This window comes from Tachypleus tridentatus, chromosome 9 (assembly GCF_004210375.1).
Source record: "Tachypleus tridentatus isolate NWPU-2018 chromosome 9, ASM421037v1, whole genome shotgun sequence".
Classification (NCBI taxonomy): domain Eukaryota; kingdom Metazoa; phylum Arthropoda; class Merostomata; order Xiphosura; family Limulidae; genus Tachypleus; species Tachypleus tridentatus.
In genome coordinates, this window is record NC_134833.1 from 106844839 (window position 1) to 106861648 (window position 16810).

General features: G+C 33.5%; 1 protein-coding gene across 1 annotated transcript in view; it reads right to left on the reverse strand.

Moving 5' to 3' along the window:
• LOC143227447 (angiotensin-converting enzyme-like) overlaps window positions 1–16810 on the reverse strand; it is a 103322-nt gene that overhangs the window by 12329 nt on the left and 74183 nt on the right. The window contains exons 14-22 of the mRNA XM_076458894.1: window positions 16213–16559; window positions 12749–12907; window positions 10503–10590; window positions 10119–10262; window positions 8922–9110; window positions 8545–8639; window positions 7973–8142; window positions 1760–1884; window positions 1327–1425 (exon numbers count right to left, since the gene is read on the reverse strand). Coding sequence (XP_076315009.1) covers window positions 1327–1425; window positions 1760–1884; window positions 7973–8142; window positions 8545–8639; window positions 8922–9110; window positions 10119–10262; window positions 10503–10590; window positions 12749–12907; window positions 16213–16559 — 1416 coding nt within the window. The remainder of the gene's footprint in view (window positions 1–1326; window positions 1426–1759; window positions 1885–7972; window positions 8143–8544; window positions 8640–8921; window positions 9111–10118; window positions 10263–10502; window positions 10591–12748; window positions 12908–16212; window positions 16560–16810) is intronic.

Here is a 16810-nt window from a genome sequence, read left to right on the forward strand (position 1 = left end):
ATTAGGACTATCCAGAAAGAGATTTCAAGAAGTCGTACTCCAACTGTGGTGAGGAAAGTGCAACCTTTTGTAATAAATGAGAATCTACGAACACAAAGGTCAGGATAAAGCTATTCACGTGCCTAAGACAATATTACATAAAATAATCTAGAAATATATTTGTCTGAAAAAATTATGTGGTCAAAAATTGCTTCTAATACATCTATCTTCAAACGTCGCATGACTTAAGCAGCTGGAAATGAAATGGGTATTCATACTATTCCATATTAAGATTTACCTCTCTTGGGGCTATTTTAAACGGCACTGGGAAAACTCTCTTCGTACACTTGGTGAATTATGAGAAGCATGCAAAGAGGAGTATATGCTATTAGCAAATGTCAGATGAAGTTAATTACGAACCCGTTTTAAATATCTTTTTAACACAGCGGTTTAAATTCACTGCACAAATGAAATTTGCTTAACAATAAACCACAAAAGACAGAAAATCTTATAATGAAAGGTAAAACACCTTTACAATTGAAATGTAAAACATTTAAAACTGAACTACATATGAACTACATATGAACTACATATGACGCTCAATATCATCTTTATTTCATAGTCACTTTCTATTTCTCTAAGAAACTCACTTCAGTAAAAACACCGTCTTCATAAAGTATGGCATAGAGTTTATTTGATTTGAAACTTTGAATGCACTTGTTTACAAAACGTATGATATATATCATTACGGAGAAGTAACAAGTAATTCAACCAATGTTAAACATAAGTAACGAAGAGATGACCACACTGATGTGTAATTATTAAAAGTACTTGCATTATCCTTAACATATTAACAAACTGATATTTTTTTTTTTTATAAAAGGAAGAAGGTAGCTTCTGGTTAATTTTTCTGTCAGCAGGTAAAAGTGGCTGGGGTTCAAGACGTAATGTAGTTGAACTAAAAATGTTAGCTGTAATCTCGCTACAAAAGCGAAAATTAATTCTATTATTCAGCGAAAAAAGCCGGACAAAATCCGTATAGAAGCGGTTTCTGCTGGTTGGCTGTCTTTTCTATGGTTAGCAGTTCAAAAATTTGAACTATTCCTGAATCCAAGGGGATTTCTGATCTGGCGGTTAGTCCACGTGCGCATAAATTAAGTTTAGGTTCAAAATTCTAATTGCATTTCTACATAGATCAATGTCCCCCGCTGGTACAACGGTAAGTCTACGGATTTGCAACACTAAAATCAGGGGTTCGATTCCCCTCAATGGACTCAGCAGATAGCCCGAAGTGGCTTTGCTATATAAAACACACAGATCAAATTTCCTGTGCTGAGCGGAACTTACCTTCGTCTTCGATGAGCTCATCAATCAATCCTATTTTATGCAAGTGTTTTGGTGTAGAAACGGACAAAGCCATTGTATCCCCAATGGCTTCATGAAAACCTGGAAAATGTAAACACACTGATATTACTTTTACTTACTTTGATTATAAAGCGTTAGACAGGATATTGCGAGCTCTGATGATTGATTTTACAAAGTTTATCTCGTAGTTTCTATATTATAAGCATTAAGAATTCAAACAGCCGACTTTTGCTTTCTTTACGTCATATAATAAGTAAAGCACTGGCGCAATCGAGCGAAATTAACGTGTTTATTTATAGAAAATCATAATTCTCTGTATGATATCATAAAAAAATAAAACAGTTTCCACAAATGTGTCGAAAAAAAATAATACTAGTGTAAACGAAGAAGGCCTAAAACTGAAGTAATCACAAACCTGGATTCGCCCCGTCTTTAAAAACTACGGGCTGGTTTTTATACTGAAGAAAATATTCTACGTGTCCCATCTCGTGGTGAACGGTGATTAGTTGTTGCATATTGACATCAGTACACTGCTTGATCCTATTGGTAGATACAATATCACGTCATTAAATATTCTAAAATGTGTAAGTGTACTCTGAGACAGTGATTATTTAACATTGTGATATTTTTCGGTGAGAAAGTGTCTAACATTGGTTTATACTGACGTCATTCTAGGAATTGGGACAAAGATAGTGGTGTCAAGTACGTTTGGATATGCTATTTATGTCTGTCTGTTCCATATGTTGAAATAGTAGAAAGGTTCAATGTTGTAACAACATAATGGCTTAGTGTTGTAACAACATTCAACCATTTAACCGTGATACAGTTCAGTGTTATAAAAATAGAATATTTCAGTGTTACAACAGAAGAAAAATTCAATGCCATAACAACAGAACGGTTACATAATGAAACGGTTCAAGGTTGGAATAACTGAACATTTCAGTGTTGTAACAATAGAGTAGTTCGAAGTTGAAAACAACAACGCTATTCAATGTTAGAACAGTAAAATAATTATCAGTTGTTACAACGGAATAATTCATAATTTTAACAGCAGAACAGTTCAATGTTGTAACAAAAGAGTAGTTAAATTTTATAACAATGAAAAGGTTATGCGAAAAACATCTCAGAATTATGAGTCATGTCCTCTTTAGTTTTGTGCTGTTCTCATGGTGGCCACAATCTTAACAGACATGTTCAATCGACATTCTACGAGTTGTGATGACCTTCTTGATAAGCTACATTGATAAGTTAAAAAATAACAAAAACTTAACCACTGTTTATTCAGCTTCGACACAAATTTTAAACTCGTCAACTGTGGTCTAATAATTTGTCCAGTGTACGTATCTATTTCATTTAAAACTCTTTTGTAAAGTTTTGATAGTTTTCAAACTCAGTAATGTTATAAATTAAAAGCTTTGTTTCTGCAAAATACAACTTACTCTTTCCTAGATCTATTATATTTTACAAATAAAGGGGAAAACTTTTAGAAGTGTAATTCTTTTATCGGTTAAGGTTTGCAACTAAAAAACGTATTAAAATATTTTATTGTTTCGTATCTACAGTTCTCAAATATATTTACTCTTCTTTGCTATGAATATGTAGCTGAAAAAAAAACATTTGGGAAGGCTGATACTGTTTAGTTTGTGAAATATTTATGGAATGCAAATAGAAAGTATACTCTTCAAAAAAAGAAACGCAAAAGGCAAAATATGAGACAAATTGTTAACAAGTTTATTCCGGGTAGTTTTGTATGACATGTGTGGAACTTTGCACATTCACTGCTGAACGTCCAAAGTCTGCAAAGGCGAAGTCCACGCTCACTAGGTGAAGTTTAATGTCACTCAACGTCAATAACGAGTATGCCCCCCCCGTGAGCATCAATAACTGCTTGGCATCTCCTGCCCATGGAAGCGATGAGATGACGAATCACATCCTGTGGAATGGCTGTCCACTCAGTCTGCAAAGCTGCTGCAAGCTGAGGTAGAGTCTGCGGTTGAGGTTGTCGCCGTCGCAGACGTCGGTCCAACTCGTCCTAAAGATGTTCGATGGGGTTTAAATCTGGTGATCTGGAGGGCCAGGGAAGAACGTTGATGTTGTGGTGTCTCAAGAAGACAGTGGTGAGTCGGGCTGTGTGAGGACGGGCGTTGTCATGCTGAAAAACGTCATTGACGTTCACCATGATGGGTTGCACATGGGGCCTAAGTATCTCGTCGACGTATTGTTGAGCCGTAAGATTCCCTCGAATGTGCAAAAGGTCTGTTCTATCATTGTAGGTGATGGCAGCCCACATCATGACGCTGCCACCACCAAATCTGTCAACATCCTGCACACAGTTTGCTGCAAAACGTTCACCTTGGCGACGGTAAATACGGGTCCTTCCATCCTGCCTACGAAGCATAAAACGTGATTCATCGCTGAACCAAACATGCATCCATCGTCGATGAGGCCATACCAGATGTGCCCGAGTCCACTGCAGCCGTGCTTGACGATGTTGCTGGGTGAGGATGACGCCTCTGACTGGACCTCAAGGTCGGATTCTTGCATCTCGTAGGCGGTTGCGTACGGTCTGATCGGAATTCCTACGCAGCCGTGGTATGGTTGAGGCAGTAGACGTTGTAGTGGTGGTCCTATCCCGAAGGTGACGTAACCGGATGTTGTGATCTTGTGCGGGCGTGGTCACACAAGGTCTGCCAGATCGTGGACGGTCACGAGTTGATCCATGTTGTTGGTGACGATTCCATAGCCTTGTGATGGTGCTTGGGTGGACATTCACAGCTCTGGCAAAATCTGATCGAGATTTGCCTGCTTCCAAGCGACCAATGGCGTTGTTGCGTTGTGCTTCAGTCAGTCTTGGCGAAACTGTATTGCGTGTCGGTGGCTTTAACACTGAGCTATGGAAACCGAGAACCCGTCACTTTTATAGGGATTTTGCACATGTTGCACTTGCAGAACATACAGATCTCTCAAAGAAATTTATTGGACACGCATGCCTTTTGGCGAAAAATCCGATGTTTTCCTCCGTTTTCAAAGTGCACAGCTTTTATTGTCATTTTGGTCTGACAATCAGTGCCTTAACACGTGTAACATCACATACTCTGAGCTTGTAACGTTATTACATATATTTCTCTTTAAAATAACAAAAATATCCCTTTTGCGTTTCTCGTTTTGAAGAGTATATATTAAGTATGTGAAGGTTTTCAAGAAGTACATCTTTATGCGAGTAGCAGACAGGAACATTCAGTCGTGACTTCAAGTAAAGAATTGACAGCTTGCAGACGTAGTATGTTAGAAAACTCCAATAGTTAGATAAGAAGTACAATAAAACGAGTCAGTGTGACAAAGGCCTGGCATGGCCAAGCGTGTTAAGGCGTTCGACTCGTAATCCGAGGGTCGCGGGTTCGAATCCTGGTCGCACCAAACATGCTCGCCCTCCCAGCCGTGGGGGCGTTATAATGTTTCGGTCAATCCCACTATTCGTTGGTAAAGAGTAGACCAAGAGTTTGCGGTGGATGAGGATGACTAGCTGTCTTCCCTCTAATCTTACACTGTTAAATTAGGTACGGCTAGCGCAGATCGTCCTCGTGAAGCTTTGTGCGAAATTCAAAAAACAAACAAAGCAGGCATAATGGTGAACACGTTATTTATATCATTAATAGAATGAAAGACAACTGTTTCGAAGGGAAGTGGATGAACCACACATTTTACGAATTTTACTTAGGCCACTACACACCACAATTAGGTTTATGATTTATTATTAAAATTAAATTATTTTTTATTTTAAACCAAATTATTCATTATCAATATTATTTATTTTAGATGAATTGACATCTTACCCATCGTTCGGAATAACTGGCGGTCCAACAAACTCGTGTTGAAATAAATATTTACAAATATATTTAAAAATTATACATTATACTTATTTGCAGATTATGAAAATCTTAGGTAAAAGTTAAACATATACCCTAAAAAAAATTAATTTATTGATTTTTTTCTTAGAGTTTATCACTTTCTTTTTTACTTCATTTGAATAACTGAAAATTAATACACAACTAATTGTTTATTTTCACTCGGGACTCCTGGGAGTTATCATTTTGTTAGAATAAATTTCAAGATACATAAATTCTTTATATCTTACAAATTTATGATGATAATACTTTTTTTAAAGTTAAACTAAAATTTAATGTGAATGAATCAGATATAATGGAATGGAAAAATAAAGGAAAATGTTAAAAATACAGTAAAATAATTTGGAAAGTAGAAACAGCTAACAAAATGAAAAAGAAACATTACAAAACGACTTTCAGCCTTCGTGTGGCACCATCTGTTATATTAGGTAACTAAAGATACGATGTAAAAATGAAAATGAAACACCACAATTCAATTTCCCTTCCAATAAGTGACATATCTATTATATTACAAAAAATGGGATTAAAATGGAACATATCGCAATACAACATTTCGCCATAATTGTTGTCGCACATCTTTCCTTATAAGTCTTCCATTTTTGTGAAACTAAGTTCTTAAAATAACCATGAATTATTCCACATTTATTTTCGGTCAAAACAGTTACCCCACCTCATTTTTCAACCACAAATTAAAAAATCCGTTGCAATGAGATTGGGGTTATTTGCAGTGAGCCAAATACCAAAGTAAGGAAAATAGAGGAAGCCATATACATTAATACAACGTGAGTACGGAAAATACATATCAATGAATTATGGAACAAAATTACATTGTTTTAGCATTGCATCGCATTTGCTTCTATGCTTTGTACAGTATGAGTTGATTATCGTTGTTTACAACAATTGTTTCTTTGATTTTATCAGATTTACAGTTTATTTTTAATACTCAGTATAAACGTATGTATATGTAAATACGTATGATTTTACATATAGTTTCTGTTATCTGTACAGATATAATTTGATATAACGCGGTATTAGTTTTATGTTTTCATGACTTACGTTATGTAATCTTTATATGTTGTTCTGATTAATGTTACGTTCAAATTCAAATTTGTCTTCCTTGATGACGAACTCGTACACGAATTTTTCAATAAATCCATTGCTGAATTAGTTCCACTGTTTATTTTGTTATTTTAAACTGAAAGCAGTTTGTGTAGTTGAAAATATTAAGCAACTGTTTTAACAGATGAAGAGAAAGCAGTATTCTTAGAGGTCTTCAATAAAAACAGGACAATCAATGGATTCGTTGATTTTCACTTGAGTGAACAGAAACGCGACACCAAAATTAACAGAAACTTTCAGATTTAAATTATTCAACAGATAAATAAAATTTGTTTTAAAACACTCTCTTCCTATTAAGCATGAAGTACAAGCATCCAGTCTATAAACTTGGCCAAACTATAACTGAAATCTTATCAGGTTGAAACAATATGTTTGTGAGGTATGACTTTTAGTACCCTTAAGTGTAGAGTATTTTAGCATCACTTGAATTTATAATGTAGTCAGTAAAATATGTTCATTAGTTTTGGTTTTTAAGTCAAACAACAACTGATCCAACTTAGTTTCTCAAGCTTTGATCCAGGCTGTTACTTAAGCTTCTTGCTCACTCAGTAACTCATTCATCATATTGTGAGAATCACAACAACACCAGCAGATTTGTAGCCTTAATACAAGAAGGTGTTTTTTGTTTCTTACTTATTCAAAATAAATTTTGATTTATTCACCAGTGTTATTATTTTGTCAGATAATGAAACACATTTAGAACGCTTGATAAAAACATGTCTTTTGACATATTTTGAAAATGAAAATACTTTTTCTGGTAACAGAATCATTTTTTCGCTCATCGTTTTGTGAATAATGTTCTATTCTTATAACTCTCTCGCGTTAACTGAATAATAACTTTAAAAAAAAATTCTTGGAATTTAGCTCTTATATCCAAATGAGATATTTGTTAAGGAAAATCGAAAAGCTAAGTCCTTTTATGTAGCAATTGGATTGTTCAAGTTTCACTTAGACTAAAAGTGAATAACGACGATGGTGATCTCCAGATATATTATTGTATTTTAAGTTTACAAATTACTCAACTGGGGCTCATGAACTGTTTTCTTGACCTTTGATAATTCGTTTGTCAAAAAATATCATCTGCTTAATAATAAATATCAAAATAGCATAATTTTCAGGTGTAACTAGCCTCGTGAAAGTCACTCCTATTAACAATGTGCTTACTCAATACTTTATTTTGCACATTTAACGCTAACTTGTAACATTATTTATGTAATATAGATAATTTGCAGAAAAGAAACTTCGGGAGAAATTCTTCATTTTTACAAATCTTGAAAAATATGTAATTTTTTCATTTTTTAACATCAATCCAGTTTACAGTACGACAGAAGGCACAGTTAGTTGTATACTTTCAGTTTACTAGATAGCTCTTTCACAGTAAAAATACCTAAAAATTTCCTTTCGAAAAAGCTACATAACGAGTTATTAAATTCAATCAAAAATCTATCGTTTTGTCCCAATAACAGAGTTTACAGTACGACAGAAGGCACAGTTAGTTGTATACTTTCAGTTTACTAGATAGCTCTTTCATCAGTAATTCAGTTCTCAGTAGTTGAAGATACAGAACTACGTTTATTCTGTTTATCTCAACTATAATGCCTTACCTAAAATCTTTTCCGTTGTAAAAGTCCCATGCAGAAGCATGACAGACGACGTCTCTGTCCTTCGGTTTCGTTAACATCGAATGTTCCCAGAATTCCGGTGGCATTGGAATAAGTCCAAGTGAAGTGAAAAATTCATCAGAAACTTTAAACATCTTATCTGCATCCCAGTTCTAAGTAAGTCAGAGAGAGATGTTGTATTTGAATTAAAACGTTTCAAAATTTAAATAATAGGTTTGTTTGTTTGTTTGTTTTGGAATTTCGCACAAAGCTACTCGAGGGCTATTTGTGCTAGCCGTCCCTAATTTAGCAGTGTAAGACTAGAGGGAAGGCAGCTAGTCATCACCACCCACCGCCAACTCTTAGGCTACTCTTATTAAATAATAGGTTTACCACACTTTCCTTATTCTATCTATTTATTAAAAGGGAAGTATCAAGGTATTTAAACAAAACAGTTGATCTCCACCTTACTGGTACAAGAAATATTCTAATAGCTTATATCAATGTGTAGAATTGAGAATAAAATAATAAGTACTATTGAGCTATAGTTACAATACCACACACAGGAAACTCACCAGTTCTTCCATTTTCTTTGTTACGTCAATACTTGTTTTGTCAAATGGTTTTATGTCCTCGAGGAGGGGTGCCCATGATTGGGCCCACATGCCTCCTAAATATAATCAAAATATTTTTTAGATTAACAGTATATATATATCGTTAGCTTTTCGTAAACATGAATGCAAAAAATTAGATAAACGTATGGAGTTAAATGTAAATTGCCATCATTCGAAATACTTTATTGATTGATATGAGACATAATTAAACTTATAGAAAATACATAAGTCATGAATACATGTAAAATACGTGGCAGTAAAATTTCGTTAGTGAACAAGTTTTATCAAGAAAATTAGTGCAACTTAATTTAAAAGCAGACATCAAGTAACGAACATACCCAAGAGATGGGCAGGAATTGTCCTATCTTTGGGCATTTTGTCTCCATATATTTTACGTAATTTCATTCTGACATAAGCATGCATTTTCTGATACAGAGGGCGAAGTTGGTTCCACAAACTCTCGACGTCATCTCGAAACGTTTCAGACTCGTAGGGGGCCAACCACATTTCACTTAAATCTAAGAAACCTTAAAAGGAAGAAATTATTAATAAACCAGTTCCTGTAATAACAACCAGGAGTAAAAATAAACCAATAGAATAAAAAAACAACAACTTCCCAATGCGATAACTTACATTATAGTATCTCCATAATGTAAGATTTGAGCTCTTGATCACTCAAACTCTAAAGGAATAACAACCAGGAGTAAAAATAAACCAATAGAATAAAAAAACAACAACTTCCCAATGCGATAACTTACATTATAGTATCTCCATAATGTAAGATTTGAGCTCTTGATCACTCGAACTCTAAAGGAATACTTTATTAGCTCACCCAGAGGATCAACATACCAGTGATTTCAAAAAAAGCGCTATTTGTTTTACATTTTACCAAATCTAACAACTACAGTCTCCCCATTATCTCAGGTTTATGGAACGACTTCCAGCCGAACGCCAGTTCTTCTGTGGTAGTTTAAACCTTTCTACTTCCTTGACTCGGATATGCTCGGAACCTTCGGGATGTCAACGAGCGACCTATCAACTGAGATAAGAGGCTAACACACTAGTTTTAACATCTCAAATTGCCACTCTCACTTCAACAGTGAACATACATTTGATTAAATATCTTATTCGGCGAACCTCTAATTTGCCTCATTAGTTATATAATATGACATAAAATATTTGTACAGTAAATTTTGAAACAAGGTAAAATAAAAAAGAAATGACGGTTTATTTTGAAATATATATTACAATATTTCGATTAACATAACCTGAGATCTATAATTTCCAGAAATAAGATAATATAATTTATCCAATGAGTAGATGAATGAATGTGATATATTTTTGTCTTAATTGTTGTTGTTTTTCACCAGTAGAATTAATAATATTCCCTTATCTTGTTCAAAACATTGCACCACGTTAGAAGTTTAGTTAGGAACTGGAAAATAAAAATTATCTTTGTTGATAAGATTACATTTATAAACCTTAAATTTAGACACATATATTGTTCAATGAGATGTAGTAATAAACCAGTTTACCATTGGTCTTTGCTGCCTCGTTTCCCAGTTCTGTGACTTTAATATAATGGTTTCTGATAGGCTTGCCTGCAACATCTCTCCACTTAAGCCACACTTCCTTCAGTTCTTCGTAGTCACGTGACGAGGCCATTATACGTTTCAAATCTAGAACAAACAAAATATTGTTAGTTCTCAGAAAAGCGTTGGAATTACTGGACTTACAATTTTTCTTATCTGACTTTAAAAAAAAAAAACACTTTAGAAAAATATGTTTTGTTAATTTTGGAAGACGAATTTTGATAATTGCAAGTAAACAAACCATGCAAAACTTCTAAACAAGTTGTTTAACAAAAGCATAAATTTTACAGAAGGCAATACCGAAAAGAGAAAGAAATTATTAGCTACCTGGTTCCAGAGCGAGATTACATTTGTCACGAATACACACAGTTGCTGTACTGTAGGTCCTCTCCATTTCTGCTTGAAGTAACGATAGCTAGGAATACAATAATTTTGTTAATTTCTTTCTGAATTAAATGTTTTATAAACAGAAAATGTTTGTTTTCTTATGTTCTCGTCTTCACAACATAATATGAAATTCAATTTAGATGAAAAATCCTTTTTTTTCTGAAAAAAAATTGGTCTAAGACTTGTTCGAACATGCATATATAAAAAAACGTTCCAGTTCCCTTGTAATATACAAACAAAACTATTATAATCAGCAAGATAAAGTTCCTGATGATAAGTTAATTCAAATTAATATCGAAGGTATTTATTCTTTAATAAGAAATGCTACTCTTATATAATCTTTAGGATCTATAAACATCCAACTAAATTAAAGATTTAGATGGAGTTGAGTGAGGTATGTTATCCCTACACATCCTATTTTCTACAAACTGAAGAACTTAATCTTAAAAACAATTCATTACGGCAAGTTTGTATGTAACATCAGTTACCTTCTCACTTGTAGAGTTAACATCAGCACACTAAAGTATTTCGGTAATGACAATGAGGAAAAAGAAAACACATACAAGGACACTAATTTGTATTGTAATATGTGGAAACCAAAGTGTATTTCCGTTTCGATTACGGGAAAAGATGAAACCTTACGGAGATTTAGAGACCGCTAACTATGATCGTTTTACGACTAGATATAACATTTCCGAATTCAAAGTACCGATCACACGCAGGCAAAAAGTGCCCTCTATAAATACAATTATTTAATACTATTACTCTTATTTTATTACATATTTTAGAAAAATCTCAAGGGACTTCTAATAATAAAATTCAATCAGAGGACTTCGACTTTAAAAAGACAAGAAAAATTAACTAAGTAGAAATTCCTGTCTTCCTACTTATTTTTCTGCAACGCATGCGTAAATGCGTCATGACTTTCCATATCTCTCCGTCCAATTCTTTGTTGTTTCACAATTTCTAATGATCGTGTGAGTGCATCAAGTATCTTTACTCTTTGTCTTCCTTTGCCTATCTTTCCTTCAATCTTTTTGGTTGTTATTACGTGCTCCATCTGTTCTTTCCTTTTTCCGTGGTTTACGAACTCAGCTTGACTCTTTACGGATGACGTTGCACGTTGTGTTGGTTTGTATCATTACCTCTTTAGTTGTTTTTCTTCTTAGTCCATGCTATTCGTTGCGTTCTTCTTAAAAACCGCATTTAAACCGCTTCAAATTTATTCTCAACTTTCTTTGTTATATTACGTATGACACATAATGTTTCATGCGTAAATGTTATAATAACAATAAACAAAGTTCGCCCTATAGAAAGATAAGTATACATTTCAAAGTTTGCATATTCTAAGGGCTTGGATTTCTTGACTCTACTTGTCTGTGCTATCTTGAATTTCAGCTTCGAGGTTGCCAAGGGTTTACGAATGTTTTTATTTTCAACTTCACCACAATGAATTCATATATCTTAAAACAGTTAAATTTAAAGTCTCAAATAAAATGTTTTTGTGGCAAAGACAATTTGAGATATATTTTAAGAAAGAAGGTGGAAACCTTAAAAATTGCTAACATTTTCACAATCCTTAGCAAACTTGCGTGTGCTCATCTCAGTAGCATGCTTTGTCTGCTAGCCGAAAATCACCTGTGCTTTATTCCCCAATATTGCTATGTTCAGTTGGCTGCATAATCGTGAAGTCAGTGGGATATGACATCACAAAAGTCTAGAGGGAAAAGTCAGTCAATATGACTGTACATACAAGAAGACGCATTGTAAAATCAGGGATAAGGAACCAAAAAAGTCAAAGGCAAATTTGTCTTATTCTAACAAAATCACTAGTTTTAAAATTATATAATAACAGTTCTCATTTTAAAACTTGTATTGGACCGACTAATGTTTTTAACAAACTTAATTGTGATCGACTAGCATGGCGACCAGATCAGAGAGTCCAATGTTCTTGCATAACAGTTTATATTTTTGAACTACTGACCAAAAAAAAACAGAATCACTCGGCATTACCCAACATTTGCACGGCTACTTTTAATAGAATACCTAACCTGATTGTCATTCTAATAATGCGTTAACAGATAAAGTTACAAAACGTATTTCAGTAGCATATTACAAGCTCAAACCTTGTATCTTTCTATAATACGCAGTCTCTCTAAAATTAACTTGTAAATTGAGTATTGTACCTTTTCCAGTTTATCTTCTTCCAGCGCTGCTGTTCCTAGTACAGACAGTTTCTTAAACTGTCGTTTCAAAAATTCGTCTTTGAAACCTTCCCATTTGAAAAGAATGGTGTCCTTCCACGCTGTTTTTTGAAACTTGTAATACTTCTGGGACTCCTCAATCTTTCAGATGAAACATTAAATTAAATACGAAACTGTTTTATTTATGCTTATCAAAAATTAGATGAAAATGTAATTCAACCTTTACATAGATAATATTACTGTAGAATACTACGAAGCTGAAATAATGTTAGAATTCCTTTAATTTATTTTTACCTCAAAAATATAATAACAGGTACTGTAAATGAATATCCTGACCTCATCTACCAATCTGTAATACCACTCGTGATGGTCAAGCACATTATTGTATTAAAATAATGGTCACTATTAACCTATCTGAGGTTTTCTTTTTCTAATTTACTTATTCATAAAACAGTTTAGATTTATAAGTAACTACATTATCTAACTACAAATTGTTTTATACATGGATCTAGATACGTTCGAATGAGTCCTCTGGTGCTCATTTGTTAAGTTATCTGTGCTCAGTAAAAGTTAAAATTTAAGTAGGAAATAGTTGTTATTAATGAAAGACAATGCAGGAAATATATTATAATAGCATTTCGTTCTTAATATCTTAATGACAATAGTTAGCTTAAATTATTCAAAAATTATCTTGATTTACTAGGATATTTCATCATTCTGAATTGGAGATGATAACCTTTGTTAGATCTAAAAATACTCATCTCTTCAATTAGTTCTACACTGTTTCTCATGCAAACTCAATTATATTCAATTAATAATATAATATTAACAACACTTATAGTTAGATTATCTGCATACCTCTCGTTTTGTTTATCCAGTATCCCTATTTCCTTGGTAGTCAAAGTCTCTTAAAACATTATGACTTACCTAACAAGTAAATCACACAATAAATGTATTTGTTTTTTGAATTTCGCGCAAAGCTACTCAAGATTTATCTGCCCTAGCCGCCCCTAATTTAGCAGTGTAAGACAAAAGGGAAGGCAGCTAGTCATCACTACTCACCGCCATCTCTTGGGCTACTCTTTTACCAATGAATAGTGGGAATGACCATCACATTATAATGCCCCCACGACTTAAAAGTTGAGCATGTTGGGTGCGACGGAGATTCGAACCCGTGACCTTCGGATTGCGAGTCGAACACCTTAATCCACATGGCCATTCCGGGCCATAAATGCTTTAATTTACAGATTTAGAGCCCCCCAAAAAATCAAAAATCGCGTTGTTTTGAATTCAGAATATGGAATAGTCGAGTGATTTATAAATAAACCTGTTTACTGTCGTTTAACAACGCCAAAATATCGTTATTATGTCTTTCATATATTTAATCCATTTTGTACCATGATGAAAATGTAATGTTGCAAAACAAAAAATAAGCTACACTATTAAACAAAAAATGACACTTTACTAATAAAGTAGTAGTACAAAGAATGGAACACACATTATCAAATTTTGCACAGTAATAACATAGGGTAAATTCTATATTGTAATATCTTCGTAAAAAGTCATAACTACCAATTGCATTAAAAACTGTCAATTGAAATAAATGTTATAATTATGTTTAATTTGAAATTAAAAAATACTTGAGCTAGGATTTTTACTTCTCAATATTTGTAAGTTAACCTTCCTACCTGTGTTTGTCTTTTTCACAATAAATTCAAGATGTTGCTTGTAGAACTTCTGTACAGATATGAGAATGGATGGTAGTGATAAGTATAACTAGACAGACGGTCCCCCTCTTGAATACTTCATTATAAACCCGTAAAACAACATCTTAAAATTCCATGTTTCATAAGTGCCTTTTGCAATTGACCAGGTGTAATGCTAGTATTTAACATGCTCGGAATGTTGTTCCGAGGGTTCATGATTCGTGTCGCGCTACTTCAGAAATGTTTTCCACAGGCTGGGCCGTGAGCACGCTGTTAGAGTGACTGTCAAATTCCACTCTATGGTGACAAAAGTAACTCAACAGTTGACAGTGGATGCTGTTAACAAATTGCCTTCACTCAAGTTCAGTAGCTCCAATAAAGGACGCCATGCGCAAATAGTCCTGCTGTTGCTTTGCGTAAAAATACAAATATCAAAGGGAATGTTTTGTAATCGGAGTTAGTTCTTCAGTTTCAAGTCACCATTTTTGGATATGGTTATTACAGTTATTTAATAGATCATTTCAAATATTTGAATTATATTACTTGAGGGTTAACAAAAAAGATGAATTTCAATATATTTTTGTTTTTGCTTGTATCCGGTGGCAATGAAATATAATTCAAATTGAGTTTAGCTTAAATCACTTACAGTTTTAGTTTCGTTATTTTACTTGTAAAACTGACAGATCTGTAGGTAGGAAGAAAATAACGTGTTCTTCTAAAACCATATTTTACTTTAAAACCATTTTATACTTTTCCACCTTCTTGATAAATGGTATAATTTATGGTGTTGTCATTGGGTAACTGTTTTAACATCTAAGTTTGGTTTTGCTATTTCCATTCGTTTATTACAGTTATACTGTGTTGAATATTCAGTGATATACGTTTGATGCAGATGCAGAAGTTGGATGTCATCATGTTTGTGTAGTGTGAGGATATCAATAGATATTTTTTCTTTATTTTAGTTATGCCATTGAAAAAAACTCATGAATCATCTCTACATCCAAACCTAAATAAATAAGGTCTCTTACAGTAAGCGTTTTAAAGTTGTACTATATAAACAGCAAGTATGTTTTCTGAAGTAAAACTGAGAAGGTAAAATACTGGATGGCCCAAAATGACATTTCCTATTTTAAAATTTAATAATTGTATAGCTTAGGATATACAACCATGATATTTTTGACATACTGTAGCCTAACTCAAACCGTTTCTTTTTACTGTCATATCTGTTTTCACCTCAGTAAGTACTATTACCCTGTAAAATGGCAACCTTGCAAGAAAAGGTTTCATGCGTTGTTTGACTCGCAGAGATCAAGTCAGTGGCCGTGATGCAGCGTAATTAAAAACGTCAATAGAGGAAAAAAGTATGGGGTATGTTAAAGATATCTTGTATCACACATCTGTAGCAAATATAATGGAACTAAAGACCAGGATAATAAACGTCATCAACAATGTAAATGTGGACCTGTTGCAGATAACGTAGACTGAAATCGAAAATCAGTTAGACTGATGCACACGTAAAAGTCTACTAACATTTTACCAAATACTGTTTGACTTAGTAACAAAATGTTGAAAACTGCATGGTAGTATTTCCTTAGTTATTTATTAAAACGTAATATAGGAAGAATGATTCTGGGTCAATGAGAAACAAATTTAATCATCTCAATGGTTTTTATTATATAATGTGTTCTATAACTTTCTTAACAATTAAGAGGATTTCCACTTATTTGTTGAGCCACTTACCATTTTTTCGAGGTTATAATCTGTTATATTCGTGATGTAATTCCACTCGGCAATTACGGTTGCTTCTAAACCTTGGGACATATGTTTATTCAAATCTTTCATATAGATTCTTGCAAGTTCTTCATTTTCATATGGAAGGTTGTGTTGAGCTCGGCTCTCAACACACACAAACAGCCCAAACATGGTGGTAACACTCAATAACACAAGAGTCAATTTAATCCTGTCCATTTTGGTTTTGTGATACGATAAAGAGATTAAACGTTGGTTTATATATTTTACTGAGACAGTCTTACGTATTTGACAGTGATAATGTGCTGAGACTTCTACGAGAAAACAACATAAGGTTCAACATGAAAAAGAATTGACGTCATCTTTACTGAACCAAATAAATAAAAACAATAGAACAGTTAGTAAAGTTTTGGTGTCTTATACCAATTTAGAAATTAATATCAATGCAAAATCATTGATAAGATTTGCACATTTGGTACTTACTCACTGTAACACGTGCTTAAGGTGATATGCATTTCCTGTGTATTTTGCTGTAATATATATATATATATAGATTCTTCATGATCATTTCTAAAGTCGAGTTATACTA